At 37.5% G+C, this 19,668-nt stretch overlaps 1 protein-coding gene across 9 annotated transcripts in view; it reads left to right on the top strand.

The window, feature by feature from the left end:
* OPA1 (OPA1 mitochondrial dynamin like GTPase) overlaps positions 1-15,535 on the top strand; it is a 60,838-nt gene extending 45,303 nt beyond the window's left edge. For 4 of the 9 annotated variants that reach the window (XM_061371434.1, XM_061371440.1, XM_061371436.1 and 1 more), the window contains 2 exons: positions 12,662-12,739; positions 13,252-15,535. In XM_061371434.1, the coding sequence (XP_061227418.1) occupies positions 12,662-12,726 (65 nt within the window). In that variant the 3' untranslated portion in view covers positions 12,727-12,739; positions 13,252-15,535. Of the gene's footprint in view, positions 1-218; positions 392-1,027; positions 1,979-12,661; positions 12,740-13,251 lie in introns of those variants that run through there. The other 5 variants (XM_061371431.1, XM_061371435.1, XM_061371432.1 and 2 more) reach the window with 5 other exon arrangements.
* The last annotated feature ends 4,133 nt before the right edge of the window (positions 15,536-19,668 follow it).

Genomic DNA, 19,668 nt, shown 5'->3' with positions numbered 1-19,668 from the left:
ATTTTTTGGAGGGGGGGAAGGAAATGACAATGTAAGTGAAAAAATGTGGGGTTTTTCTGATAAATAATGCATTTTTTCTGCTGATTTATTTTTAGCACAAATGATAGAGTATTTCTGCTGAAATTACTACTCTATAGTTCTATGCAAAATTGATAATATGTAGAGATAACTTCCTGTGGACTATTTTTTAACATGGCTTTTTTCTATTGGATGTTGAGCTCCCAGTGAAAGGATTCCCAGAACTACTGAGTTGGTTCCAGAATTTCACTCTGCTGGACTTTCTCGTTCTGTATAAAGGGCAAACTTCCTTAATAGTGTGAACTTGATAGTTGCCGTACAACTTTCCAACACAAGATGGCAATGAATGGCCTTTATAGGAGGAGGGGGGAGGATGAGTATGCAGCAGAGCTAGCTGGTGCCAAGCCTCCCATGTCTGGTTATTTTTTGGTGCATTTTGGAGCACGACCACAGCTTAGGCAGTTGGCATTGTTTTCTTGGATGTTACGTTTTTTTATCTGAGAGGAAGATGCACTTGCTTAGCCTTGTCAATCTTGTTTTCCACTTTTTGGGGGTGTTTGTGTGGCACACAGTTCATGAAGATAGAAAGGTATGGTCATTTTTTCTGTTACACATTTCTCATTAGCAAGTACAGGAAAAGCAGTAGTTTACTAAGCTTTGTTACCAAAAAACTGTTATGAACTGAATGCTTTAATCATTTCTTCCAGTGTCTTATCCTAAACCTAGGCTACATATATTCATATTGCAGTAGCATTTAAAACATGGTAGGTGGTGCACATGTACATTGAATACCTAAGAGAATTGGCAGTCAACAGTTTTGCCCTGGGCTTCACTAGAGATGAAATTTCACAGACCCCAAAGAAATACACATGCTATACCTTCAGTTATTTCTTCTCATTTCTTCCTTTTAAACATCTAAATTATGAATTTTGCAAACTTATCTTTTATGTGCACATGATAAACACATAGAACACATATAAGGATAGTACATAAAGAGAGTCTTTCCTAGGTCAGCATACTACTCCAATACCCTGTTTCCTCACAGTTAAAAAAGGAAAAGAAAACCCAAAACTTCACCAAATGATAAGTAAAATAATGTGCATTTATGCAGGGAGAGTCATTGGCAGGAGGTGGGAAAGGACTTGCAGGGTGCTTGTGGAAACTTGATCCTGAAATTACTAGGTATGAATGTGAAGAGGTCAGCTTCCAAATTCATCTGTCAGGAATATTGACACCTGTACAGGTGTCGTGGGCTAGCTGAGACTTCGTTCTGCACAAATGCTGTTCGAAACTTTTGAGAAGTGAGCCCTCACATGAAGAAAAGATAGCTTAGGGGCATTTTTTGAGTTGTATCATACATTTGTAAGGTATGAAATGTAACAGTTTGCAGAACTTTATTTTTTTCTGGTAAAGACTGAAACATATAAAAATTTAACCAGTGTTACAGTAAAATACTCTCAAGTTTTATATCTAAAGTCATTGCTTTCAAGTCACCGCATTAACTTCTTAACTGTTCTCTTGTGTTGAATCCATTAGTGTTGAATGTAAACCTTTTGCAAACTGTGAGCATGAATGATTTAATACCATATATGCATATAATAAACTTGCCATTTTAATGGAGTTAGAAAGCTAATGTTAGATGAGGTTGGTACTTCTATATGCAAGTTGTTGACTCAGGATCTGGAATTCTTGTGATGTATTTGACTAAGCTGAGTGTGTCTGTTGTATGTAACAAACAGATGTAAATCCAAGCAAGTCTCCTTTTTTGTTACGCATTTGTGCAAAGTTGGGGATGAAGTGTGTGAGCAGTGCTTTGCAGATAATGATTTGCTCTGTGGTTACGTTATTCTTTCATTGCTGTTAGCTGCAGAATAAAAATGGTGTGTGAAATTAACCCTATGTGTAGTAAACATTGCTGTAGCCTGATTAAGTTTCAGTCCCTTGAGATGACTGTCAGGATTATTTTGATTTGATTTGATCTCTATCCTACATGACATTGTTGATTACATGTGCTCCTTAAAATTATGCTCTGAATTGGCTTTCTAAAGCCTTTGCTTCCATTTTCTATTATGAGCTTAAACTTTTTTGAAAGGTCGCAGCATTTCAAAGGGGCAAAGCTCAGCTGTAAGGGGAAAGATTCTTTCTCAAATAAGCATATCTTGGGTAATTTTCCCCTAGAAACCAGAGGCAGACAAATCAGCTTGAAAGGCAGTGGTTAGTAGTCCTTAAATCAGTCCTCACAGAACCAACATGGTTTTCAGTGTTTACAAGATGTAGAAAAAAAAAAAAAAGGTACAATTTTTGAAGATATTTTAATGCAGAGCCTAGATTTTGCCCCCACTGCTCAAAAAGAGACACAGGAAAGAGGAAAGCATCCTAGAAATCCAAATGGAGGAGTAATTTTGTTAGAATCTGCAAAACTACAGTTATTTTGTGCTTTCATTTCTTTCGCAGTGCCAAAATATTGGGAGTTTCAGAAGATACCCAAGTAGAAACATGGTCACTTCATATTTGTGAGAGAACTTGCAGAAGTCGCAGCAGTCTTGCTTTGCTTCTTTCAGCTGATCATAGCAGTGAGGAGCACTCATAGTCAGATCCTGAGCTGCAGAACATTACACTAGGAGATGTTGTGGCCTTCTAATCAGGCATATGCATAGTGGCCATTTCCCTTTGGGAATCCCCAAACAGATACCTAACTTCTGATAATCATGTGCAGGGCAGCAGCTATCTTCACAGTCCTCTGCCCTCAGCTTCCCCCAGGATGTTAATATGGCCTGCCTCTTATCAGAGCCTGGTTGTCAGTTACAGCACATTAATTTTTCATACAGAAAAAAATTCCTTCACTATGAGGGTGGTGAGGTGCTGGCGCAGGTTGCCCAGAGAAGCTGTGGCTGCCCCATCCCTGGCAGCATTCAAGGCCAGGTTGGATGGGGCTTTGAACAACCTGGTCTAGTGGAAGGTGTCCCTGCCCATAGCACAAGGTTATAGCTAGATGAGCTTTAATGTCCCTTCCAACCCAAACCATTCTTTGATTCTATGATTTTTGACAAAATCACAACCAGTCAAATAAAGTGTGGGCTGTCTGTGCCTAAGAGTTCAAGCTTATGCTGGTGTCAACAATATGCTGGTGGCAGCATGACTGCTGTGCTCCCTTTGAGCTCTGTAGAAGTCCTGGTGCTCTGTGGTGGAGGAAGTCAGGGGGCAATGTGCTTGGAATCAGTCTCTGCAGTTGTGTCTTCAGTTTTCCCTGCCTTTGAACATAAGCAAGTCAGCAGTGCATCCCATTATTTTTAGTCATTTGCTAACTTTCTGGTACTCTGTTAGAATGCAAATTAATTGGGATTTTTCATGATTATTGTATTTTTAATTCCATGTAGATAATTTATGAAATTAACCCAAGCAAGCGTGCTTTGACATGAAAGAAACTGGTTGAATGTTTAAAATTCATTGGGTTTTTTTTTTTTGTTTGGTTTGGGTTTTTTCTTTTTCTCCTTTGAGTTTTGGGGCAGCTGCAAAAACTAATGAATTAAAACCAGAAGAATGTGTAGGATGGTTTGTGTCAGAGTGCAGATAGGGTAGTTCCTGCTTTGTGTCATGGCAGAAAGTGTTTTAAAAAGCTGCATCTTCTCAGAGAGGGAAGTAATCCTCAAGGGAGAACATAGATCACTTGTAAACCTCCTGTGATGGAGTGATGGTTTACTTAACTTAAGAATCCCAGATGACCAAAGTCTGTCTGCTGTGACTTCTTAAAGTTACTGATGAAGAGTTAGGTAGTGATGTCCAGGTTCTAAACGGATCCTTCCAAAGTTCAGCACATTTGTCACTGACTAAGCAAAGCCTATCACTTAAAGCTGACATTGAAAAATGATGATAAACTGTTACGTGAGTAATGACGTATTTAATGCCTGCTAATCTTACCCATGTCTCTTGTACTTGAGGATTCAAAAATTTCCTTTATGATGTAAGGATCAAAACACCTAGGTGGATGCTATTTTCCTTTTAGTACTGGTTGCTTGTGAGAGTACCTGTTAATCAAAAATTAAATACGTACTTATCATGGAGAGATTACTGTTTGTATAAATACAAACTGTTAAACTGACCAGTGTATGTATTTGTTTTGAGCTAATATGGAACTGTGGAGTGTAACTTTCCCATTTCCAAAAGATGGAGAAGTCAGTGTCATGTATGTTGCACATTGTTAATGTTGTAGTGGAGCCCACTTTGCTTGTAATTTGGAAGTCAATATAAAAACAAAAGGGAAGGGAATAGTTTATTGTCAGTCCTAGCTAAAAATAAGAAAAGAAAACATAGAGCAACCTGGTTTTTTTCAGGGCATGATGGCTTAAGTTTCTGACTACTGAAAGATTAAGTTTATTATTATGATCCAAAAGTTACTTATCACCATTTCATTTTCCAACATTGCCTTTTAGTGAGACTTTCATGTAAATAGTCCCAATATTTTATTATCTGAGTAACTAAAAAGTATGATTTATTTTGGGTTGAGAACCAACAAATATCGGTTACTTATGTTAAAGTCTGTTTGCAATTTTATAGCCTTAAGGTTACAGTAGCCTTTACATAAATAATTTGCCTTTATAGCTGTATATGTTGCTTCTGCATAAGAAAACGTTAGGGGTTTTTGGTTTGGGTTTGTGTTTTTTTAATCACTGTATGAATCATTGGGTAGTATTTCTAGTGTGTTTTTATACTTTTAACTACTTCCACCCAAAAAACGACCATCGTCATGTTCTGATTCATTCTAGCTTAACAGTTTTGATTTTGAAATTCAGTCTTTCTGTGTCCATAAGTCTGATTCAGGACATGAGTGTGTTTTATGAGGTTGTCATTCTGCTACTAAGCTTCTTCTGGCGGTCCAGTAAACAGGGCAGCTAAATTCTGTTGAAAGATTGAGATATTAGAACAGTTTCAATTAAAAAAGCTAAGGTAGAGACAGAAAACTGAAGTCCTGCCTTGCTATTGCAGACATCAAGACTCTCATAAATTCTCATCGTGACTCTCAGTATAGATTAGTAATCATTTTTACATTAAGCTAATTTGACTGTATAGAAATGTATACTAGCTTGTGACCTCACACCACAGTTCAGTAATAGTTTCTTTTCTGTAGACAAGCAGGGCTGATGTGTAATAGCCCTAGAAACATATTTTGTATAAAGTTAGGAGTCTGCATAGTTGTCATTTTGCTTCAGCCCCGTACCTCGGTTCTCATATGCTCTGTCAGAGACAGAAAGACTTCATGTTTGCCAGCCTAAGGAGCCCTGGGGACTGCTCCAAGAAACACAGCTTCTGTTCTGTTAGGCTGAGGAGGGGGGAAGTGTGTTGTGGAAGCTGTTTCATTAAGATGCAGAGGTCTTGCTTGTGAATCTGGGGCAGCTATAGATTAAGTTACTGATTGATTATTAATTTACAGGTTCATCAGCCCAATGCCCAATTCCCGTTTCTGGTGCTAAAAAGGGTTATTATAATTCCGAATAACATTCCAGGGCTCAGTACCTTGTAAAAATAGCTGAAGTGCTTTCAGACAAGCTCTCTTCTGCTGCTCAGTTATCTTTAGTCTGAAATAAAGGTGGTACTGTTTTGCACAGGCAGCTGATAGCTTTGTTCAAATATGATATGCAGGGATTAAGTAATATGATATTGATACTTCAATGAAAGTAATGTCAACTGTAATATTCCCACCCCCCCCTCCCACCCCTCGTCTAAAATTACTTCTTAAGACTAAGATCTTATTGGTTTTCCTATGACAGGTTAAATATAGAATCTGGAGGTAGTATTTTCCTATTTTAGTGGTGGATTTACCTACAACAGGAAAAAGGAGAAATGTACTCTATGTATCTGTCTTTGTACAAAATAGGCTCCTTGGTTTTTGTCTCCTGTTAATGCCATACAAAAGGAGATTTTCAACCAGGTCACCAACTACAGCAGGCAGTTGTTGATGTATTCACGTCCATGAAATCAGTATGTTGACTGACTCTTGGAAATGTTAATAGTGATATTAAAATACTATGTTTAGCACTAGGTCTTGTTCAAGGGTATAAAAATATTTTTGAAAAGCCACTGAAATCTTATCTCCATCTGTTTAATAATGAAAGCATCTCACCTGATGCACTTGAGTAGTTAGAGCATGTCCCTGTCCTTCTCACTGTCTTTTTGGAACTGGCAACTGGAATACAGGTATTCTAGACGTTGCTCAGTTTAAAATACCTTTTATCTCAGGGTGGCAAAGGGATTTAAAGCAAGTAGAAAAGTCAGTAATTTAATGGTGGATGCCTAGCTTTGTCTGTCAGACAGGGGAAGCCTGATTTATAAATCTGTTTACAGTATTTTTGTATCATCATTATCAGATTCCAGTGAGTATACTTTGAAGTCAGGATTTATAGAAACAACTCCATTAAATGGCTGCAAATTCAAATCTAATTGCAGATTGCTGTACATAGAATAAACATTTTGTAATAATACGGGAAAGCTACTACTATGTAGCATCAGTAGCATCTTCGTTCAGTCTTAACAAGTAGTAACTACAGAGTATGCTAGCTGTTTTCTGCAAGCTTGCATTTTAAAGGCTGTATATTTTTAATGATTCATGGATTTACTACGCGGACTATTACAAATTCCATTTAAACTTTTGAGGGTTCTACAGTGCTTTTATTACACTAATGAGCTAATTAAGAACCATTCACATGATTCATCCTTCTGCTCAGCCTTTTTAAAAAACTTTTAGCTGCTGAAACTCTCTTGACAAACCAATATTTATAGCCGTTTGACAGCAGGATGACGAACAGCATTTGTCTTTGTAAAACCTTAAAGAAAAGGCCTTTCCAGCACCCAGCCATGCAGTTACAATCTTGACCTCTTTCTTATGCTGGGAACATACATACAGCAGACAAGCAGCACCTCCCATGTGTTTTCTTGACCCTTTGACTGTCCATTCACTTCCCATCTGTTTTGGAGCCTTAAAGGAACAGAGGGGCCCTCTACTTATAAATCTGTCTTTGCAGCTGATAAATGATGTTCTGTCTCTTTAAGGGCAGCCTGGGTGGTTTTGCCATAGCGCACCCTCCCACCCCCCTTAAAACTTTAGCTTTCCTCTTGGCCTCATCCAGAGGAAAGTATGGCATGTGAACAAGAGGAAACTGGCAAAAAAATGTGATGGGTAGTTTCAGAGGATTCTCTAAAATTCAGCGGGACATGACCTTGCAATGATCAGTAAACTATAGTAGCTGTGAGGCTGTAGTTGAGTGAGACATGAGGAAGCATGTTGCCGCAGGTCATGTAACTGTGGGTGGAAAGTCTGCTTTCTGGGGTGTTATTTGGAAGTAGCTGTGAACGTGCAGCCTTGTACTGTTTCAACAAGAAGTAAAGCTTTTACATGGCCCTTAGAAAATCCAGGAATGTGGTACAAAGGGCTGAACTCTGAAGAGATGATTTCCCCCTCCTCCCCTTCTCCACCTGACATTCATAGGGGTTCTGTACAGCTGGAGGGTTTGTGTCTTAGGTAGCCCTAAGCTAAAATTTGACTTTCAATAGGAAACTGTGGATCAACATTTCCCGTTTTAATGAATTACTACTGGGCATTCTGATGAAATCTGTCTACAGACTGGGCTTTCCTTTTTATTAGAGGAAAGATGGTGCATTCAGAGCAGTAAATTCAACACTTCTGCTTCTATGGTTAATTAACCATAGTATAGATGTAACACAGCAAGCAGTGAGAATGTTTGTAGGGAAAGAAGGGATTAAGGAAAGGAAGGCAGATTTAAAAAAAAAAGAAAAAAAAAGTTGGGTGTGGGGCGGGAATGGGCCATGACTAAAGTCTAAACACAATCCAGAGTAAAAGGAGTAACAACCATGAGCTTTCAAAACTGCGTAAATATTAGTTGGAGGTAGAAATCACTTTAACATAGAACAGGAGAATACATAGTGAGGTATTAACACATTCTAATCATGATGGTTTTATGCTATAAGTTTCATCAGAGTACAAAATAAAAGATTGATCTGTGTTCAGAAAGATTTGACTTATTTTTTTCTTGATGCTGCAACTGAAATTTGATTTCATATGGGCAAACTTGTAAGCAGGGGAAGGGAGAGCTTTTTCATTTGCTTACAGTACCCATGTAGATTTCTTCCTGTTCTAGCACAGACAGACATGAGCATCTTTAAAATCCTTTGCTAAAACCACTGGGTTTTTACAGGTAAGTATGTATGATTTCAATGTGTCAAAATTCACTTACCTTCAGAAGCATAAACAAGACAGGGTTTGTGGGCAGAGACCGCCCCTTTTATTAAAGCAATTAATGCAGTTGGAAAGTATCTATCAATATTTTGTTGCTACTTAGAGCATAATTTTGGGGTTGTTTTGGTTTGGGTGGGTTTTTTTAATTACTTATTTTGTGTTCAATACCGTTTCAAGGTTATTTGGCCTTACCTCAGGAGGTTCATTTGATAACTTACTTGAGCTGTTTCATTTTAGCAGCGATTCCCTAGCTTCTGCACTGTTCGTTAGCAGATATGCTCACCAACCTAAGCAATTGTAAGACTGAATGTTTATGGGATTTCCCTTCTGACCATCTTATGATATGAGGAAAAACAAATTTTATCTGTAGCTGCATTTGTCTGTGTTCACACTGTAACAAAATTCTCATTACAGATCAATTAGTTTGGGTTTGAGCCTTTTGGATTTAGGACCATAGGATTAATGAAAAGAAAATGAGCAGGTAGCAATATCATTTCATATGGAGATAAAGAGAGACTGAGCATGAATGAGGATCTCAAGACATCTGAGCAAAGAATTTTCTTGTTCTGTCAGTGAAGTTTTTTGGGATATGGAAGGAGGATTATAGGAATATTCATGACCAGATCAAGAGGCATAATGAGTTGATGTATGAACCAGCTTATCTTTTAGGTAAACAAGGGGTAAATGGAAAGTAGAATAGCCGTTCATTGCCCCTAGGCCTGTGAATTTTACTCTTCTAAAGATGGAAAGAAGGGGTTAGTTACAGTTATTCTTCATTGATTTAATTTGGTTTTTGACCACGGTCTAATGGGTGCTGGAAGAATTATGTATTTGTGACTTCAGGTCTGTGTTAAAACTACCAAAGACCCTATCATCTTTCTAGAATCCAGTATGTAAGCCCTAGTATATATTTAAACTTCTGCAGTGCTGTATAGAAAGAGCATAGTACTTTAACAGCCTTCCTTGATACTGAACATTGTATAGTGGTGCTGTGGTAGTTCAGTCTGTTACAAAATAATTTGCCAGCAAGCTAAATGCTTTTATTCTGTGTCTGGCTTGTTCATGGAAAAGCACAGTACCACAAAACTAGAGCAACAGGTTACCATTGTCTATCCCTTTAATATAATTACATAGTAAGTATTCTTATCTGAAACCTAAATAATATTCTGGGTTTGGCGTGTTGATACATCTTCCTCAAAACACAAGGTACTATAATTTACAAGTGTAAGTCACTGATATTTTGATCTAGGTGTCAATCAAATCCCTGCAAATATGGGGACACAGTTCATGCATTTCACAGAGAACTTGCCTAAATAAAAATGGGTAACATGTTACTCTTGTATTGTTAACAATCAATTGTTGTTCCAAATGCAGTGTCATATGATGCTGATGGGCAGTTATCCTAGATTTGAAGACCGGGCACTTGCACTCATTAGGAAAGTTCTGCCTAAACATTTGTATTTACTGGTTTATTAAGATTAGTGTTGTGTAAATGCATAACTCTGCCATTAGCCTATTGAAAAAGTAAACCCAATTTATCAGACTCTCTGTGCTACAGAATGGACTTGTAGGAAAATGTAACAGGTTGGCTGGGGTCTGCTGCTGCAAAAGACTTTACTACTGCTAAGAATACAAGGCATAGCATGAATAATTGCAGCTACTTGGCAGCCATTGTAACTTTTCTTTTTTAAGAATAGCCAGTGTGTTTTTTCAAAGCATTAAGTTACCTCAAGATCTCATAATTATTACAGTTAAGCAATCATTTCCATTCAGTCCAAGTATAAAAACTAATAAAATGCTCATAATATTGAGTCAATTTTAGTATGTCTGTTCTCTGAGCAAACACAGCTGATTCAGTATATTCTGGTGGAATACATATTTGATATCCTGTTATTTTAATATGCCCTAATCAGAAAATTAAAATAGATTTTGTTGGCACAGACTCTTTCTTTTTTTTAAGCGTGAAATAATAATTACAGATTTTTGCTGATGCTGTTAATTTTCAGGACTGGAATATTTCATTAGCAAGAGGTTGAGAAGGGAAAATATTTGCATTTAATACTGCTAAATCTGTCTGCTTTCACTGAGTAATGGCTTGATCAATACAAAGAACATACTTGGGGCAAGCATGTAGCAATTACAAAAAAAGAGTAAAAATTAAAGCTATTGAAAGGACAACATGAAGACATCTTTTGGGTCATGAGATCTAATCTCCGGTCACTACTGGCAGTTTGGCAATTTTGGAGAGCAAGGACCAGGATTAGTAATTTCCAGAAATAATGTCAAGTTTCTCCAAGATACAAGGATGTTATTTCAATGGCTAATTTTGTAAACATAAACAGAGCATCAGTATTGGTAGCCAAGCTAAGTACTTGCCTAAATAAATGCCATGTAATTAACGTTTTCATTACACAAGATACTTGTATACTGACACAGTGTACTTTTTAAAATTCATTTTAAAAGTAATGAAAACACTTTGAATGTGCTTAGTAAGGAGAAGTGATCATGGGGCTACTTTTTTTTCACTGGCAGCTTTCAAATATTCACTCTTCTCAACTGAATCAAGGACTTTTTATTTTAATATTTTTTCTGGTAAAAAGCAACTACTGCTGTTTCTGAACTTCCAAGATACTGCTTTTGTCCTCACACTGACTGTAATCTTAATTGAATATCCAAGTACTTTAAAAAAACAAACAAACAAACAAAACCAACCACAAAATCAGCTGGAATTCAAGAAAATTCCTCGGTGTTTTCTTTAGGACCCAGAGTGTGATTCAACCTCACTGTATATCTTTGTTTGTTCAGGGGACACTGAAGTGTTGAAAGGATAAGTGGGCTTGCCCTTAATCGCCTAAGAATTGCATGATAAAGAAGCTTGAGATTTCTTCATCCTCATGCAGGCTGTTTTCCATATTTTATTTCACATGCTAGCTAAGATTCTCTACTTCTGTTAGAACAGGGCTACAGAGTTTTGTTGAGTTATTATCATCATTACTATTGTAATTATTCTAAAATCATTTCATAGGATTTCATAAACTGTGGGATAGTAATTTTTTACTGGATGGATCTTTTAGTTCCCTTGGCTACATTCTTAGAGCATTGTCTTTGGAGGTAATTTTTTTGTCCCACTCATGCTTATGTATCCTATTTAAGGCTGTTTTATTTTTCTTTCTGCTTTACTCTTGTTTCAGCTCAGCACAGCATGTTTATAACACATGGTATTGCTAAAGGGAAGAAACAGTTAATAAAAGACAAAAACCCCCCCTCAAACCTTGTATCTCATACATGGGAACATACGGCATTAATCCAATAGTATTTTTAACGGGGGGGGGGGGGGGATATTATCTGTGTCTATGTTCATGTAGCTTTTTTTTGTCTGTCCTACTGCTCTCCCCCTGTTCCTTCATGTTTCTGAAGTGTGTTTTCCATGGCCATAATCACACGCAGAGGCAGCTTCATATGAGGATGTGGTGAGAGAGAAGCAGGAAATCTTGCAGGCATTGGACGCCAGCTATGTTCTAAATTTTGCTTCATAAGCAATTTAATAAATCAAATAGGTTGTATGATGACAAGTGTTACATGGAATTAAGAGTGGAAAAAATGCCTAAACCTCTGATTTTTTTTTTCCCAGTCAGTGTTGCCTTTTCAGTCTTAGTAATTATTTGTAATTGTGTTCAGATTGTATTTTTGTTGAGAAATAAGCTCCCAGCTGTAGTATTTATATAAAATAAGATTCTGCCCACATCTATCTGGTTACCACTGAAATGGAAGAAAATAAAATGGAAGTTTTAAACATTTTTAACGTTGTGCATTCCCTTTTGAATAGGTGTATTTTGAATACTGGTATTTGGTTCCTTGAAATTCTCTGCTCAAAAGGAACTAGCTTTGAGCTCTTTTTAGAATGTTTAGTGGTGTTTGCAACCCTTGCTGTGGAGAGTAAGGATGTTTGGTTAAAAGAGGATGGGATTAGTACACGTTATTCAAAAGATACCAACTCCCTACATGTAGCAGGTGTACAGTAGTTCTGCTTTGCATGATCTAATGAAAATTTAGAGGTTTACAAAATAGAACATCTCTAGATTTGGATTGCTTTGGTAAATTTTTGATTTATTAAATTAATATGGTAATCATAATGTTTTTCAAACAGGACAAGATTTTTTTTATTCTGATGTAGAAAAATGTTCTAAATCTTAGTAATTCAGTAACTGAATACATAGGGTAATACTGACAACAGCATTTGAGTTTTGTTCATGTTTGCAAGTTTGAGGGGTTTTTTTGGGGGAGGGATTTTTGTTTGGGGTTGGTTTTGTTTGGTTTTGGTTTTTTGTTTTCTTTCTGGGCTTATCCTCAATTAAGTAATAGATATTTGAAAAAGGACCTCTTTAATTCCTTCAGAAAAAGTTCGGGAAATCCAGGAAAAGCTTGAAGCCTTCATAGAAGCCCTCCACCAAGAAAAGTAGATTGTTCAAGCAGGTAATTATGTGTTGATCATGAGAAAGATTGCCACAATTTTCTTAGTGCTCAGTATAAAATGATTATCCATTTCTGATAGGTGCAAATGTTTTCATACAGACTTTGTGAAAATTTCATTTTTAATTATTCCAGTGCCTGACTGCTGCTGCTTTTCACTTTTTGTCAGCAGATCTATACTTTCATCTCTTACACAGATTTTCTACACTTAATAGTAATACAATTACTGTCTAGTTATTCAGATACTGCGAAACACCATAAGCTATTTGATTACTCTCAGTTCATTGTTTTTAAATCTGTTAAGAGGCATAACTAGCTGGAATCAAAAATTAGGGAACACTTGTCAATAAAAGCATTTTGATTTTTTTTTCTTAAAGGCAGTGTGTATTATTGGCAAAAATATTTGCATTATTTCCAACCTTTTCTTATATATTAATTCTCCAGAACATAAGCCTGAATGCTGTCATACATTTGCACACAGTTTAAAATTATCTCTTTTCTGTTTCAACAGAAAGCCAGTTTACACAGGAACGCAGCCTTTTCCAGGTTATCTTGCACAAAGACGACTGAATAGAAATGGCTTTTGTGTCCCATTCTCTTTCCTGTCTTTTGGAGAGCATCATGAGATGTTGCAGGAGAAAGAAAATAATGTCTCATGGGATTGAGAAGTTCAGTGAAAATCCATCCGCTCTTTTAATTTTTGAAGCTATGTACACATGACAGAAGAATCTGACTTGTGTGTCAATGAGATAGCTTGGAAGCTTGCTGAAGTTGTATAATGAAGGGGGGTTTTTTGACCTGAAAGTTAAAAAAGCTTTTATTTTTGACATCTGTCTTGTATGGTTGAGCTGGATCAGATTCATAAAATTATTTTACCTGTTGTCATTTTCTTGCCTGCAAATGATCCTGGGAGTTTGACATAAAGTTTTAGTATTTGTATGTACATTAAAACACCCTTCTAAGTGATGCCATTTGTATTTGTTGTATGCTCTGTGTTGAAGCATTCTCTGATCACCCTGGTACAGATTTAAAAGCATGAAATAGAGATCTTGAGAGGAAGTTGTGGGTTTTGTTAAACACCTAAACTCTTGAGAGAGACACATCATCCAAGGAATACTTGTGCTTTCAAGTGAAAGTACAGACTACTATTCACTGACACCTTAAAAGGTTTGGCTCAGGAAACAATGTCAGTAGCTGCTTCTTTTACCCTTTCGTTCCAAATGTATGTTGTTACTCTGGAATCATAGCTGATTACATTTCATTTCTGGGATTGCAGACTCTTAAATTTCCTTGTTAACTCCTCCCTTCACCATAGATAGAAAGTAACCTGATTGAGTACATGTTAAATGTAGAAAGATACTTTGTAGAATTCCAAGTGGTTCAACCTTCTTAACTCAAAGAGGAAGAATGCAGTTAATCTCATTTTTGTAATAGCTACTCTAAGACCAAAATCACTTCTGTAAGAATGTTACGCACAAGGTCCTTCCACACCAATTTGATTTCTATCATTCAGTATAGTAAAAACAGTAAGTAGTCTTACTGCCTTTCAGTTTTGCTGTAGAAATGTCACTCCTGACAAATTTAGCATGATACAGGCTCTGTATCATAGGTGCCTGGTGATTAATCATCACCTTTTTTTTTTCTGTCCACAAATGATCTGGAAACACTTCTGAGGAGGAAGATACTAGGCCTGAAACAGTTTGTTTTGCAGTTGTCTGATTATGTATATAGGAAAATGTACCTAGGTTTATTTTTCTCTTTTGAAAAACTATTGATTCTGATGTGTGCAATTAAAAGAGAGAAATCTGACCATTTTCCAACATCCACTCTTTCCGTTTGCTCTCAGAAGAGACAATACAAAATTTGGTGAGATGTTCCCCAAATGTTGAGAAATAAAATCTTTAGTCAAGTGGACAAAAATTCAGTGTAGAGCTATTCATAAAATGCTGTTGAAGGGTTAAATATTTCAAGGTGATCTAACAATGTTTAAAATTACTTCCTGAAAATGAGTGCTTGAGAACAGCAAAACTTAAAAATGGCTTGTGTTATCATCATTCTCTGAAGATAACTTCAGAAATGTAAGTTTGCATAATTATGAAGGCAGAGTCCTTAGGTTGTATAGCAAATGGAAAAATCTGTGCTTCTGTTAAATCATTCTTTGTTAAAAAAAAAAAAAACAACAAAACAAAAAAATACAAAAAACACACAACCCAACAAAAACAAAAAGCCACCCGACCTAAAACCAACAAAGAAGAACTATTGTATTTGCCTAAAGATCACTGTTTGAAACTTGTGTAATGTAAATATTGCAGAATGTCTCATACAGTGGCCCATTGTTCATCTCTTTTAGTGTGGTGTTCCTACAGTTTTACTTCTGACTTCTCTGTGCTGCTCATCTAAAACTTAGCATGATGTATTCCATTAAAATTAGGTATTTATTGAATAAAAATGTAACTGAAGGAATAATAAAAATGTGGGTTTGAACACAATGATATTTCACCAGATTCAGAAATTACTTTAGTGTTTTTCTCCTTTGTTAAATTGTGACAAAATACACTATTAGTGATATTAAAATGCCTGATCCAGAAATGCTGTGTCAGCACCAAGTTAGTGGTAACTTTACTGTTATCTTTTACTATATAAATTAATGGTTGCCTTACCATTTATGTAATGCATTTAGTCAAAGGGGTCTTATGAAACTCATTATGTTGAAAACTATGTCTCTGGAAGTTCAGACATGTCTCTGGAGGTTTAGACAATGAATTAAAAGTATAAATGAAGGCTGGTTATGGAGTGTTAGTTTTAGATGCATTTAAAACAAACATGCTTACTGGGACAATGGGTTTGAGAACTATAGAGCAATCAGCTTACCAACCCATGAGTTCAGTGTATCTTTTCTTTTAGTTGAAGAAAAATTTCACAAAATCAGTTTAAAAAAAAATTTTCTGTAAAGCTTGGGGAACTGGTTCGAGACCATCTTAAAAATCTGAACATGCACAAGTCCATGGGACCTGATGAAATCCATCCGCGGGTCCTGAAGGAGCTGGCAAATGAAGTTGCTAAGCCACTGGCCATCATATTTGAAAAATCATGGCAGTCAGGTGAAGTTCCCGACAACTGGAAAAAGGGAAATATAACCCCCATTTTCAAGAAGGGGAAAATGGATGACCCGGGGAATTACAGACCAGTCAGTCTCACCTCTGTGCCTGGCAAAATCTTGGAGCAGATTCTCCTGGAAGGCATGCTAAGGCACATGAAAAACAACAAGGTGCTTGGTGACAGCCAGCATGGCTTCACTAAGGGGAAATCCTGCCTGACCAATTTGGTGGCCTTCTGTGATGGAGCTACAGAACTGATGGACAGGGGTAGAGCAGTTGATGTCATCTACCTGGACTTGTGCAAAGCTGTCAACACTGTCCCACACAACATCCTTGTCTCTAAATTGAAGAGACGTCAATTTGATGGATGGAGCACTCAGTGGACAAAGAACTGGCTGAATGGCCGCACACAAACAGTTGTGGTCAATGACTCAATGTCTGGCTGGAGACCAGTAACGAGTGGTGTCCCTCAGGGATTGGTGTTGGGACCGGTCTTGTTTAACACCTTCATCGCTGACATGGACAGTGGGATTGAGTGCGCCCTCAGCAAGTTTGCCGATGACACCAAGCTGTGTGGTTCGGTTGATACGCTGGAGGGAAGGAATGCCATCCAGAGGGACCTTGACACGCTTGTGAGGTGGGCTGATGCCAACCTCATGAAGTTTAACCATGCCAAGTGCAAGGTCCTACACCTGGGTCGGGGCAATCCCAGACACAGCTACAGGCTGGGCAGAGAAGAGATTCAGAGCAGCCCTGCGGAGAAGGACTTCTGTGGCTTTTTGAGGTTAGGGAGGAGATCAGCAAATGCAAGTATAATTATTCCATAAATAGATATTTCATTTCCAAAGCATGTTCTTTACTATCATGTAGATACAGTATTTGCAAATTGTAATAGTATCGTAGCATCTGTCATGCAGTAACGCAAGAAAGGATGTTGATTTTCACATGATCCAGAACAATCCATGAAATGAGTTGTGAATGAGCCAAGGCTTAATTATTAATGGCCAAGGGTTTTTCTGTCACTTCTTCATGAAAAAGGTACAAGTGGTGCTTTTTCAATTTTTTTAAAATTACCCTTTATGAGCAGCTACTACTAAACAGTTAAGTTTATCTAAGTTATCAGACCAGAAGAGAGATGAAAACCTTGGAAATCTGTCAAAGTGTCAAAAGCAAGCATAGTTAAATTAGAGGGTGAAAATGTGAAATTCTTAGTCATTACAAACGTACTGGTGCGCACTATTTCACTGTCAGGGGTATATGAATCAGGTTTTTTGAGTATGTTTTGAATCTAAACTGAGTTATGATGTATTTCTGAAGCTAAGGTTTAGTGAATTTGATTTTCTTATACCTTAAATGTAACTTAGTAACTGTCAACAGTCATATTAAAAAATAAGCAAGAGGTTTCATCACTTCAGTTGGGAAATACTGAAATACGGCATTTCTAGGTCTGACCCAGGGCTTCTTGAAGAGCTGTGTTCTTGTGGGGATTTGGTCCTGGAGATGTCTGTAGGATATTTTTATGTCAGGTAAGATGTTGCTATATGAATTCAGTCTGTGATGATACCTCTGGTTTTGGGGAGTTGCAGAATGAGTTTTCTTTGACTATTTGGAATGTGATTCTAGGTCTTGAGGTACTTTGGGAAATGTTGCAGTCATACTTCCTCACTACATAGAATGCCTTTGCAGTAGCTTGCAGTCTCCAAGCTACTTGTTTATGTTAGTTTAGTTTATGTTAGTTTAGAGCTATTTTATCCTCTTCTATTTTGTAATTAGTTCAGTAAGCCATCTTCCTTTTCATTCAGTAAGGTAAAATGCATTGTAAAGGCCTTGCAAGACAGGTCATATGTAGTCATGTAACTCTGAAAACTGAGGTTTGTCAAAAATGCTGTATATACGTTCTGTGTGGCTGTGATCACAAGACTTTTACAGAACAAGGCTTTTACCAAGGATGTTTTGTTGTGGGGGAACCTGAAAGGATATAAAGATTGTAATGATTGTTCATGCTGCAGTGCTGGAATGAAAAACCTGTGCAGATTTCTGTGTACACAAATCTTGCATCTGCTGTCACCTCAGTGCTGTAGCACATCAGAAGGTGAAATTATCAAAACTGTTGTTCTGTAAGAAATGCTAAAAATCACAGGCATGATTCTAGTTTTGACTGTAGACGTGATTCAGGAAATGGTCCTGAAAGTGCTGCTGGAATGGCTTGTGAAAGAACTTCAGAGCCAACCTTGGGAACTCTTCTAAAACGTTTCTGAAATTGAATCTAGGTAAGTTTCCTGGGTTGCTGCTGTCCGTCAGCGGGGAGGTATTTCCAGAAGTGGCTCTAGAAGTGGTTGTGGCAATAAATCAGAGTGCTTAGTCTAGCAGCTATTGTAATGATTCTCACATTGACTCTCAGTTGGGTTCTAGGCATGGTTCTGGAGATGAATCCAGAAATAAACCTGACATTGACTGTGGGACTGATTTCTGGAATTGACTGTAGGTGCTGTTCTAGAGGCAATTCCAGAAGTATTTCTAGCGATTTCTCTTGAAAAGCTGATTACTGTGCATAGCTAGAACTGGTTGTGTTTGTGTTTGTATAGAACTGATAAAAAAGCTGTTCATTTGCTTCTGTTGGAAGTCCATAGGGTCAAAGAGTGCTTCCAGAGCAGTGTGTCCTAACCTGTGTGGTGATTGCACATTCTGACTTCAGAAATGATTTCTGAACTATCTTTGATTAGTGACAGCCCACAAGATGAGCTTTGTTCAAGTTTTTCACCCAAAGGACGACAATGAACTCTTTGAAGGTTGATCAGTGGTATATTTATTAACATCTTGGATTATAGTATTCCTAATATAGGGGAAGATGTGAGGTCTGAATTTAAAGGGTATTTTATAAGTTTTATAACAGAAATAACATAAGTGTTCTATCCTTTTTAACATTTTAGACACTTTTTTTTTTTTTTTTCCCAGGAAACAGCTGAGCATCACTGGGCAAGACTGGCAGCTGCCACATCCTTAGAACTGCAAGGGACAAGCAAATTCTGGTTGTGCTCTATTACAGTCAGCCTTACTATCTAGCCTTGTGAAATAAGGTAACAGTATGCCCCGTGTGCTATGATAACATTTGAAACACTATTTTGCCTCATCTCCACAAGCCAATTGCCTTTGGGTTTTGATGTTTAGAGATGGAACATTCATTGCAACCTTTCTTACAATGAGTCTGTTCTGGATCATGTGAAAATCAACATCCTTTTTTGTGTTGCTGCCTGACAGGATGCTACAATACTATTAGCATTTGCAAAGAGTTTGCTCTGTCTGATAGCGCAACCCCCAGATCACAGGCTGCTCAGTTTATGTTTCTCTATTATGTGAAAGACACAAAGAAGCTGAAGGCTGGCAAAGGCCTGTCAAATCTTGTAATGTAGCGAGCGACCCCAGAGCTTCATTCTGCTTTATATCATCCCTTGTTCTGCATCCCACCCCTTTACTTGAATGGGCTCTGAGGTAGGTAAATGAATTCAGTGGTATGGTAGGCAGATGATTCCTTTCTGACCTCATTCCTGTACCATTTGTTTCCAGGCTTGTTGGAGGGAAAGGACATATCTGAACCTTTTGTTTCAAATAATTTTCTTGCAGGTTGGGGAGTTAATGCAGACCTTGTCTGAACTCACCCAAGCGGAAGCTGTTCTGGGTACAAGTCATGACACGCTTGGTCCCTTGGAATTGCCAGATTAAAGGAGAAAGCAGTGAATGGGAATTCTTTCACATTTGGCATTCCTTAAACACCTGGATACTTTCTTTTTTTTTCCCTGCCTCACATGCATGTGTTTGTATCCTCCCTCATGCCTT

This window comes from Neopsephotus bourkii, unplaced genomic scaffold, assembly GCF_033783945.1.
Source record: "Neopsephotus bourkii isolate Nb327-2 ecotype Australia unplaced genomic scaffold, CSIRO-AGI_Nbou_v1 NB_1574, whole genome shotgun sequence".
NCBI lineage: Eukaryota > Metazoa > Chordata > Aves > Psittaciformes > Psittacidae > Neopsephotus > Neopsephotus bourkii.
This window is presented reverse-complemented; position numbering and strand designations above follow the sequence as displayed.